Below are 11,705 nucleotides of genomic sequence, written 5' to 3'. Positions count from 1 at the left end.
CAATAAACAACACACACAAACAAATCAAAACAAAACAAAATCCCACCAGAACCCAGAGACATCACTTTCCATTTCTAAGCAGACTGGATTCTTCTATGTCCCTGGATAGTGGCCCCTGGGTAGCAGGGGTGGGGCCTGCTTACCTGAACCTTCCGATCCGTCGTAAGTGGGAGAACATCTCCCCACCAGGTACATACTCCATGACCATGTATAAGTTTGAGTTGTCCTGTGGGAGGCAAAGCTAGTCAAGGCCCTGTCTCCAGGCACTGGGCCCCAGCTGAAGACCACAGTGGCCTGGAGGAGCAAGCACAAGCCCTCAGTGACAACTATCTTCCCAAAGGCCCATGCTTCAAGCACCAGGAGCTGCATTTTCTCTGGGAGCAGGAAGAGGCAGATGCTGCTCTGTTCTCACAGGGGAGAAGGAGAGGATTTGGGCCCTGGCTAGCTGTAGTTCTGCAATGGCTACTGTTTCAACCTCAGTTCCATCATCTGCCAAACAGGTAAGACAGGCCACAGAATTTGCAGGACCCAGAACAAAACCATGTGGGGCAGGGTGGTACACAGCTGGAGTCTCAGCTGCTGGGGTGGACGAAGATTCTGAGATCAGCTTGGGCCGGAGAGTAAGAAGAAAACATAAGCCCTGCTAAGAACAAAAGTCTGACAGGTTGCCGGAGAGGTAGCTCTGCCTTTCCACGCTCACCACCAAAAGAACAGAAGGTTATTATGGGACTGGGGACGCGGCTCAACTGTGGAGCACTTGTCTCCCACACACACAGCCCCGAGTTCCATTTCTAACACCGCAAGAAACAAAACAAAATTGATAAGGAGCCATGTTGTACACCTATGATTCCAGCTCTCGGAAGCTCAGGCAGGAGGGATGGTGAATTCTGGGCCAGCTTGGGCTACATAGTGAGACCCTGTCTCAAAAAACAAAAACTATGCCAGGCATGGTGGCTCATTCCTTTGATCCCAGCACTTGGGAGGCAGAGACAGGCCGATCTCTGAGTTTGAGGCCAGCCTGGTCTACAGATCAAGTTTCAGGACAGCCAGGGCTACACAGAGGAATTCTACCTTGAAAAACAAAAACAAAAACAAAAAAATTTTAAAAAACTATGAACTTCTTTCTGTACAGCTTCTGCATGGGGAACTTCTGGGACGGGCTCTGGTGGGGCCAGGCTCTGTGGGGACGGGCTCTGTGGGGACAGGCTCTGGTGACTGTCTGTCTGAGAGGCACTCCCACAGGCTCTTATGCACCTGCGAGAACTCCTTACTCTTACAACCTCACAATAGGAGGGCTGTGCTGAGTCCCATTTCACAGATGAGAAGAGCAAGGCCCAGTGTGGTTAGTGCCTCTCCTGCAGGGCACAGGGAGGCACAGCTCCCTGGTTGCCGAGTGGCAGTTGGGGTTCCTGGAATGAATCAGGGTGGTGACTCTGGAGGTCACTCAGGCTGGGTGACGCCCGAAGTTACTGAACAGCTGACTAGCTGAAGAGCTCAACTGGAGGGGCCCATGGCCCCAGTCCACCCGTTTCTGGCATTCTTCCTCCAAGGGTCTTCTTCCTTCAAAGTGGGTGGCCCCAGCCCGGGGGATCAGGAGGCCATGCTCAGCATGGGCCCGGAGCCACCCTCCACCCTCCTGAAGCCCTGGCTGTGGTCCTTACCTTGAAGGAGAATTCAAGTCTGACCAGGAACGGGAAGTTGACAGCCTGCAGGATGCGTTTCTCATTTAGAGTGTGCTCAATCTGCTTCAGCTTCACCACCTGAGGCAGAAAAGAGGTGTGGGAGGGGCCTCATTCCCTAGGCTTGGTCAGGACCAGGAAGATGGGAGTGGGGGCTATTTCTTTAGCCAGGTATCCTCGGCCCTGGCTGCGTGCTAAGAGCTGACAGTCCTTACATGGCACACAACTAGGGCAGAAAGCATGTGTAGGAGTCCCCAAAACCAGAAGAATTTTGGGGGAGGGAGCTTGGGGCTTACAAAGGCCCCTATCAGACACCTGGAAAAGTGTGGAAAGTGGGGGGGGGGGACCAGAGAAGGCTGCCTACAAGGGTAGGAGACTTAATGACACCAGCGAGACCCCAAAGGCATGGCAGCTTAGAAATCAGTTTTTCTTTTTCTGGTCAAGCACTTTTTTTTTTTTTTTTAAATCTCTGGCCGTGTCAGACATGGGACCCAGGACTTTGCATGTGCTAGATTAGCTCCTGATGGCCAAAACTCTAAATTTATTTTTTATTTATATTTATGTTGTGGGCAACCTGTGCATGCCAAGGCATACATGTGGAGGTCAGAGAACAAGCTGAGGAAGTCTGTCCCCCTTTTCCTCGTGAGTCCTGGAGGTCAAATTTGGGTCATCAGGCTTGGCGGCACCTTTCTCTGCTGAGCCATGTTGCCAGCGCCCCCTCAGCAACAGGCACATGTGAAACAACTGTGCCCTGGCAAGGCTGTCAGCCTCTGCATCCTTTCTTGCCTTTCCACGGATTTGCAGGTACAAGATGACCTGGCTTTGGTGTACACTTGAGAGACTGAGGCAGGAAGATCTGGGGTTCAAGAACAACTCTGCCTACACAGAAGCGCCAGCCTAGGCTACATGAGATCCCATCTCAAAACACACTCACACATACACAAACACATACTTACACAAACACATACTTACACAAACACACACACACCCCGAAAATAAAATTCAGTGCATTCCAAACTACTTAACATGAAAAAAAAATCACAAACTGTTTCACTGTGATCTCTGCATTCAGGAAGACTTCACGTGTGAGGGCAGCCTGGGCTACATACCAAGACCTTGCCTCAAAAACAAGACTGTCAAATTTGATCCAAATCTGGTGAGCTGAGTTCAATCCCTAGAACCCACATGGCAAAAAGAGAGTACGACTCCTGCTGTCCTCTGTCCTCTACAGTGTTGCTGTGGCTCTCATCTCCCAGCCCCCAATAAAAAAAATGTAACAAAACCAAAAGAAGCAGCAGCAACTGAGCCCGGTGTGGCAGTCTAAAAATCCCAGCACTGAGGAGGCAGAGCAAGCAGGAGCTCAGGGCTAGCCTTGGCTACACAGAATTTGAAGCAAGGCTAGGTGCATGCCTTTAATCCCAGCACTTTGAAGGCAGAGGGAGGCGGATCTCTGAGTTTGAGGTCAGCCTGGTCTACAGAGTGAGTTCCAAGACAGGCTTCAAAAACAAAACCAAAGCCGGGCGATGGTGGCGCACGCCTTTAATCCCAGCACTCGGGAGGCAGAGGCAGGCGGATCTCTGTGAGTTCGAGACCAGCCTGGTCTACAGAGCTAGTGCCAGGACAGGCTCCAAAGCCACAGAGAAACCCTGTCTCGAAAAACAAAAAAAAAGGGCTGGAGAGATGGCTCAGTGGTTAAGAGCATTGCCTGCTCTTCCAAAGGTCCTGAGTTCAATTCCCGGCAACCACATGGTGGCTCACAACCATCTATAATGAGGTCTGGTGCCCTCTTCTGGCCTGCAGACATACACACAGAAAGAATATTGTATAAATAAATAAATAAATATTTAAAAAAAAAAAAACAAAACCAAAAAACAAACAAACAAAAAGAATGTGAAGCTGGGCTTGGATAGATGACTGTGTCTTAAAACCAACCAACCAATCAGCTTTACGTACACTGGTAGCATAGAAATGACTATGACAGATCCACTGTATTAATTGCAAACATGGTTAAAATAAATTCCAGGGGTGGGTATGTAGCCCAGTGGTAGATTAACAGATGTGGGTCTTGAGTTCTAGCCCCAGTAGCTGGAAAGAACAACAACAACAAAAATTCACCTGTTTCTTTGTATGCTTTTGATGGGCTAGCAAGAAAATGTCAAAATCCCTGTTAGGGTTCAGGGGCAGCTCAGTGGTAGAACAACTCCCTAGAATGTGAAAGACCCAGGACCACACACAAACAGAAATAAAGTTCAATGAAGAAATCCTGTGACCCGTGCTGTGTCTCGGTGTCATCATCAAACAGGATCAGAGATCTTCATGGGTCTGGACAGGTATCTTAGTGGCCAAAAGCAAGTGTGAACGCATTTTGCAGAAGACTAAAGTTTGAGTCCCAGCACCCATGTCAGGTGGCTCACAAATGCCTCTAATTCTAGCTCCTGGGAGATCAAATGCCTCTAGCTGCCACAGGTACCTACAAACACACCCGCAGGTGTGCACACACCTGCATCCACAGGCACACGCGCTCACATACGCACACAGTTTTAAGGAAGTCGTTATGGAAGGGTTGAGGGATGGCTCAGTTGGTAAAGTGCCCACAGCAGAAGCATGAGGTCCTGAGTTCAGATCCTCAGCACCTATGGAAAAGCCAGGTGTGGTGGTGTGCACCTACAACCCCAGCACTGGTAGGGGAAGACAGGTGATTCCCTGGTGCTTGGTGGCCAGCCAGCCCCACTCCAAGCTTGGTAAAATAAAGTGGAGAGCCAGGCGTGGTATTGCATTTCCTTCCAGGAAGCAGAGGAAGGCAGATATCTTTAGTTTGAGGCCAGTTCGGGGCCAGCCTGGTTTACAGAGTGAGTTCCAGGGATAACCAGGGCTACAGAAAGAAACATAATGATGATGATGACCATGACAATGATGGTGAACATGGACAGTGACTAAAGGAGAGACCTGGTATAGATCTTATATCTCTACCTCGTACATGCATACACAGACACAAAAACACACACTTGTACATATGCAGTCCTGATGAGAAGCTGCAAATGGTGGCACACACCTGTCACCCAGGTACTCTGGAAGCAAAGGCAGGAGGATCTCAAGTTTGAAGGCAGCCTGGCTACAAAGCGAGACTCCATTTCCAAACAAAGGGTTTTTTTTGTTATTTTAAGGCAGGGTATCACACAGCCAGGATGGCAAAGGATTTGCTGTGAGGATGACCTCAACTTCCTCATCCACCTACTCCCTCCTCAGTGCTGGGATGTTCCCTCACACACAGCTTTAAAATAAAATTCCGTGTGGGTCTGTGTATGCATTCATGTGTGCACACACATGCTGAGGATGACCATTGGGAGCTTCCTCAATCAGAGAGGCAGGGAGAGGCAGGTGGATCTCTGAGTTCAAGGACAGCCAGAGCTACACAGAGAAACCTGATCTCATGAAACAAAACTGTTGTGCGTGTTTGTGGGCGTCCAGGTGTGTGGACCATGGCACGTGTGAAAATCAGAGGGTCACTGGGTATAGGTCCTCGCCTTCCAACTTGTTTAATAGTAGGCTCCTGTCTGCTGCCACAGGATAGGCTGGACTCCGTGAGTGAGCTCCCAGGAGCTCTCAGCCCTCGCTCACAGCAGGAGTCCTGACAGAACAGCGCTGCTGTGCTGGGCTTTGTGTGCACCCTGGGAATGAAGTCAGATCCCCATGCTTGCCTGCGAGGTGACTAGTCCACCAAGGGTATCTCTTCAGCCTTCCAACTTGTACATTTCTTTCTTTAAATTCACTTTCTGTATGTGTGTGTGTGAGGGGGGGGTGCATGCTTATGCCATGACACACTTGGAAAGGTCAGAGGTTGTTGATCTTGGCCAAAGGACAACTTGTAGGAGTGGTTCTCTCCTTCCACCATGTGGGTTCTGGGGACTGAACTAAGGTGGCAAGCGCCTTTAACTCACTGAGCCATCTCTCCACTCCCATCCTCTATCGCACTGTTTTGAAACAGCTGGTCAACAAGCCACACACAAACACACACACACACGCACACACACTAATACATTTTTCAAAGAACTTCTGTCTAAGTTCAGCGATGGTGGCGCACACCTTTAATTTCAGCACTGAGGAGGCAGAAGCAGGTAACTCTCTGCAAATCTCTGCCAGTTCAAGGCCAACCCTTGGTCTACAAAGTGCTACATAGAGAAACCCTATCTTGAAAAACAAAACAAAACAAGGAACCGTGTAAACCTTACTTTCTCTGAACACCTGTGTGTTCGTGTGTTCTTGTGGGGGTGGCACATGCCCTTATCACCCTTGGGGCTGACAGACTGTGGAGGACAAGGGGACTCATGGGGACAGGTTCAAAGACACTACTGAGTACAGATGGCAAAGTTTGCAGAGTTCTGGCCTGTGTGTGCAGCAACACTGTGACCCTCACATCCTTTCCGCTTACTTCATCTTTTGCAGGGGTGAGGATGGAATCTAGGGCCTTGAGGATGTTGGTCCAGTGCTCTGCCTCTGAGCTGCACCCTAACAGTGGACATGAAACCACCAGTGGAGATCTTTGTGAGTTCAAGGATATCCTGGTCTACAAAACGATTTCCAGGACAGTCAGGGCTGGTACACAGAGAAACCCTATCTCGAAAAGCCAGAAAAACCAAACAAGAAACCCACCAGTGGAATACTTACAAAGCCTAAGACAAGACGCACATACACATCCACTTCCCTCTCCTGAGCTCAGCAGTGTTTGGTCCTTACCTTCTGTTTGTCCAAGATCTTCATGGCATAGTGGTTCCCGGTCTCCTTGTGCTTCACGAGCATCACTCGCCCGAAGGAGCCGGTGCCAAGGGTCTTGATTCTATCAAACTGGTCCAACTGGGCTGTATTCTGTGGACAGGGAAGGGAGGGCTCAGGGGTGCCTCTCTGCATACTTCTGGGCTGGGGAGTCCCCTATGCCACCGGCAGAGGGGGCCCTGGGGAATGGGTAGAGACGACCCAGGGGACATTCTTCCAGGCAGGGTGGCAGGGGCCAGATCCGGCCTTGGCCTGGGGCCCAGGAGTTGTTGGCAGCTGCATGGTGAGCAGGGGCTGCCAGGTGCAAGGGTACAAATGGGGTGGGGGCCTGGTGATGAGAAGCAGGGGTCACCGTGGGAACTGCTCGGTCTGAGGTGCCTACCTGAGAAGGGCTCTCCCATTTTTTCAGGAAATCTTCCTTGGCCTTGGCTAGGAACTCTTTCACTGCAGAGAGAGAGAGAGAAGGTTAGGGGGAGAGTCCCTGCTTCAAGGTACATCAAGATTTTCCGCTCTGGTGGAAAGCGGGTGCCGCTGTTTCAAGTCAGAGTCTGATATTTTACCAGTGTCTTTGGGGGATCCTAGAGGCAACCTGGGGAATCATGATTGGACTGGGGCCTGAGTACCGTTTTAATTACAGAGGTGGGTCCTGGATTCTGGTAACTCCTAAACAGGGCTCACAGAGACACAGGGGTGTACAAGACCAAGAGGCACATAGGCCAGCCCACCCCACACTCCCTAGCACTGACAGACATTCCTTGGCCAGGACTGTGCCAGCTGAGATATTTATAGCCTCTGATCTGGCTGCTCGTCTGTTGAGGCCAGGCTCTGGTGGAGGCCTGTAGGGGTAGTGTAGCAGGCGCCCTTGGGGGGGCTCAGCTGTCACCTTGGCCCCCGTTGGCTCTGTGCCTGCTTCTGCTGAGGGGCTGCCTCCCTTCAGGCACACTCCTCCCTGGCGCCTGCAGCATCCTGAGGCCAGCATCTCATTTCCTAATGTAGAAGCTGTCCCTGGTAACTGGCTGGACACCCACTTCATCCACACTCTTATTTGATCTACCTGACAACCTTCCTTACATCTATCTGTTTTACTCAGTTAACAGCTCAGGAAAATGAGGCCTCACGACAGTTCACTGCTGTGCACAGCCCCTGAGAGGCAACTAGGGGACAACTTCAGGACAGGAGCTCAGAGTCGGTCTGGATCATGATGGGCTATGCATCTCTAGACAACTCATCTAATCTTTCTGGGTCTCAATTTTCCACATGAACAAATGGGGATAAAGCACTGACGATCTTCTAGGGTGGTGGGGTGGAGTCATAAAAGTCAGGTGTATGGTACAGAAATGCCAGTTGTGACAGCTGATAGCTGTGATACTAACCTTAGTAGGCAACTCAACTAAAACCCCAGCAGCTGGACACACCTGTGAGGGGTTTCTTTATTAAACCATGCGAGGTGGGAGGACCCACCGTAAGCCTCCACAAAGGACATGAGAAGGACATGAGGAGAACATGCTGCTGTGGCCTGCTTGTCCTCTCTCGCACTGGCAAGGCCATCTGTCCTGCTGCCGAGGCGTTCGTTCCTTTGCTGGTATCAGAACCTACTTCTTCAGTATTTCATTGCAGACTGAAAGGCAGCAGTTGCCCAGGAATCTTCCAGAACTCCAGCACTATTGGGGCTGCTGAGACATCCAGTCTTAGGCTTGAACAACTACCCAAACTATAGCCTGTAAGCCACTCTAGTAAATAAATCCCATATATAAATATGCATTCTGCCAGTTCTGTTCCTTCAGAGAACTATGGCTAATACTTTCTTGTTTTTCCCTTTGAGACAGGATATCTCTCTCTATAGTCCTGGCTGTCTTGGAACTCACTATGTAGACCAGATTAGCCTCAAACTCACAGAGATCCACCTCTGCCCCCATCTCTGTCTCCTGAGTGCTAGGATTAAAGGAACAGGTCACCACAGCCAGCCCCTCTCTTGATTTTTTTGAGACAAGACCTTACACTGTAGAACAGGATGACAGGACACTACGTAGCTCAGGATGGCCTTGAACTCAGAGCAGTTCTCCTGGCTCAGGTTCCCTAGTACTGGGACAGGTCAGGGAGCAGGGAGGACAGTACCAAGAGGAGCAGGCTTAGAGTAAAGGCATAGCCTTACAAGATCAAGACTTTGGGAGCTGAGGCAGGATTCTGAGTTCAAGGCCAGCCTAGAATGTATAGCAAGAACCTGTGCTGAGGGAAGAGACTGGCACTGTAGCTCGGCAGCAACGCACTTCCCAGCATGCACAAGGCCTGGGTTCCATCCCAAGCAAGACAACACAAAAGAAAAACCTCAAGTGCAGTCCCCAAACTAGGAAGCTGAGACAGCAAGCTCTCACACAAGGCAGGCCTCTGGAGAAGTAAACAAAGAAAGTGAAGGCGATGGTGCTGCACACACACAGCAGAACTATGTGTAGCCCCCGACGGAGCCCACTTACCTGCTGCCTGCCTCTCCCAGCACAGCGTGGCATGGGGGTTAGGGAGCATGGACAAATCTGGGGCCCCTCAGCTCCCAGACAGGATTCAGGGTGCTGACTGGGGTTTTAGTCCCCAGAAAGTGCAGCGCAGGTAACCCAGGAAACGGACAGCCAGGTGGGCCCAGAGCAACAGCTGCAGCCACAGCTGGAAGGTGACATCGTCCTCCTGCTCACTACTTCCAGACCCCACATCCATCCCAGGTGGCCCTGGGTTCTATCTGCAATCTCTTCTTGGCTGGAGTAACCAGTGTGTCTTGGTAAGGTCTGGGGGTTGGGAAAGGAGTTGGTTGCCACGGAAGCATTTAAAGGCACCTGCTCCAGGCTGGCCAAGGTCTGCAGAGGCTCTCCTTGGCAGCGGGAGGTGGGAAGATTCTCTAGAGGGTGTCCCTCTGGCTGGCCTGCCCTTCCAGGGATGCCCATGGCTCCCAGGATGTCTCCCCCAGTGGTGTAGTCTGCACGAAGTCCATGGCCTGGAGTGCTGCCCATGGGCAGAGGTGAAGGAGTTAAGGCCCCAGCCCAGGCACCAGGCACCAGCTCTCCAGAGGTTAAAGAAGCCCCAGAGCTTGTTAATTAGCTGTAAGAACAGCGGAGAGGAAGGCCTGGGTGGAAACAGTGGCCAAAGCCACCTATCTTGTCTGAGTCTCCTCTTAGTAAGAAGCCCCCAAATCCTGCTAGCCCTGAGAGAAATGGATACATCTGGGTCTCTGTCTTGTTCCTTTGCAGGGGCGAGAGGGGAACAGTGTCCTGGGATGTCCTTGGCCTCTGTCAAACCGTGCCCTGTGCTTGGCTCTGTTCTCAGCCGTGAAAAGTCCAAACCGGAAATGAATGGCTAAACTTGGGGGGGGGGAGGGGAAGGTAGCGTTAATCATCATCTTCCTTCTTTCCTGGCTCCCAAAGCTGAGAGCTCTACAGTGGCCTTCCTGGGGCTGCCGGGCACCCATGGACCCTGGTGAACAGGAACTGGACAAAGAGGCTAGCCCAGCTGCTCTCAGCCTTCTCCCACTTGGAAGGGAAGGGTGTCATTGGCCTCCACTCTCTGGATCTGATGTACTGAGAAAACTCCAGATACCTCTAGGAAAGTCAGTGCTACAGCAAGACGCAGAAATCACCTTGGATTCAAGCACGAGGGACACAGCAGCAGGCCAGAGTGCACTATACCGCACCCCCAGTTTGAGGAAGGCCCTGTCTGGCAGGGTTCAGGGTACCAAGCTGGACTATACCCAGGTCTAAGGTGGACCAATCCTCATTCTGGGCTGAATCCCAAGACTAGGTGGGACGACTCCAGGCCCCGTCTGAGCTGGAGCTCCACTCCGAACAGACCATCTGCTTTGGTCTGAAATGGGCCATTCATCCCTCTGCTCTTCTCTCTCAGGCCCCCTAGTCCAGGATGTTAAAAAAGGAGGGGTTTCCAGGGATACCCACGGAGTCTTCAGATTCTTTCTCTCTACCTGCTCCCCTAAACCTCTATCACAGCCCCTCCCTGACTTAAGGGGCAGACAGTGCCTAGGAAGTTGCTATAGCAACAGGGCTCAGCCTCACCATCGTTGGAGCTGGAAGCCATCACTCAGTCTTTCTCAGGGCACTAGCACACTACGGTGGCTGGGAAGCCTCATAAGAACTGCTGCACCAGTTTGGCTGCCAGTCCTCAGGGCCCTGCCTGTAGAGGGAGCCAGGGAGTTGTAGGGTGGGAATAGGGTAAGAAACTCAACCTGTAAACTAGTCGGTGCAAGGGGAGGGCAGATAGAATCCTTCAAGCTTCTGTTGGCCTGACTGGGCAAAAGGCAAAGCTATCTGGGAAGACCCTCTTGGGTACCCATACAACTGCCAATAGTAACAAGGGTTTGAACAGTTGAACCTCTATAGGATGTTAGAAGACAAATCTTTCTATCCAGGAATGTCCTGAGGACACCTTTCCTCTGTGACTGGACCGACTTGTCACGTGGACTTCTTCGGGGTTCCCTGTGGATCAACTCTCTGAGGTGTGTACTAGCTGAGACCTGAGCCCCACTTGGCTATTCACACTGGAAGCCTCCTGGAACCTGACCTTTTCCCTCTGTCCTCTAGGCTTCTGGCCCATCAACATCTGTGGCATTTTAGGGTGCAGACTCCCCTTATCTTATTCCATCCTGGGTTGCTTCTAGACCCTTGCCCTCTTGGTCAAGGAGACAGCAAGCTTTGCCCCGCCTGGGCAAAGCCATGGCAGTGCAGTGGGTTGTAAGATACCTGCTTGGGGCCTAGGACAGCTTGGGTATCTTTCCAACCCCAGAGGGGTAGGTATGTGGCAGATGAAATGCAGGTGCCCCCTGCAGGCTGGTGTGGCTACTACCCCAGTCCTGCTTACATGAGAGGAGACCCAGCTTTCCTCCTTCCTGTAAGAAGCTTCCAGGCAAAGGGACTCCTTTCTCACCCCATTCTCTCTAGGGGTGGAAGGATGCCTCTGAAGTCTGACTAGGTCTCAGGGGCAGAGCACAAAATTATTATTTTTTTAGTGGTACTGAGGGTTGAACATTCTCTGCAGGCAATGTACCACTGAGCTGTCTCCAGCTCTTACTTACTTTTATTAAGTATTTATTATTACTTTTATTAAGATAGCTTCTCATTAAGTTGCCCAGACTATCTTAGAATTTAAGATTCTCTTGCTTTGGCCTCCCAAGAAGCTAGGTCAATAAGCCTGTACGCCACTTCCGTATTGTTACATTGTTTTTTTTTTGTTGTTGTTCTTTTTTTTTTTGTTCTTTTTTTTTTT

At 51.0% G+C, this 11,705-nt stretch overlaps 1 protein-coding gene across 1 annotated transcript in view; it reads right to left on the bottom strand.

The window, feature by feature from the left end:
* Nucleotides 1–11,705, bottom strand: part of Prkaca (protein kinase cAMP-activated catalytic subunit alpha) — a 23,027-nt gene that overhangs the window by 8,156 nt on the left and 3,166 nt on the right. The window contains exons 2-5 of the mRNA XM_005370922.3: nt 6,832–6,893; nt 6,414–6,542; nt 1,662–1,760; nt 144–226 (exon numbers count right to left, since the gene is read on the bottom strand). Of these exons, the coding sequence (XP_005370979.1) occupies nt 144–226; nt 1,662–1,760; nt 6,414–6,542; nt 6,832–6,893 (373 nt within the window). The remainder of the gene's footprint in view (nt 1–143; nt 227–1,661; nt 1,761–6,413; nt 6,543–6,831; nt 6,894–11,705) is intronic.

This window comes from Microtus ochrogaster, unplaced genomic scaffold (genome assembly GCF_000317375.1).
Source record: "Microtus ochrogaster isolate Prairie Vole_2 unplaced genomic scaffold, MicOch1.0 UNK90, whole genome shotgun sequence".
Lineage (NCBI taxonomy): Eukaryota > Metazoa > Chordata > Mammalia > Rodentia > Cricetidae > Microtus > Microtus ochrogaster.
Note: the sequence above shows the minus strand (reverse complement) of the source record. Positions and strands in the feature narration are given on the sequence as shown.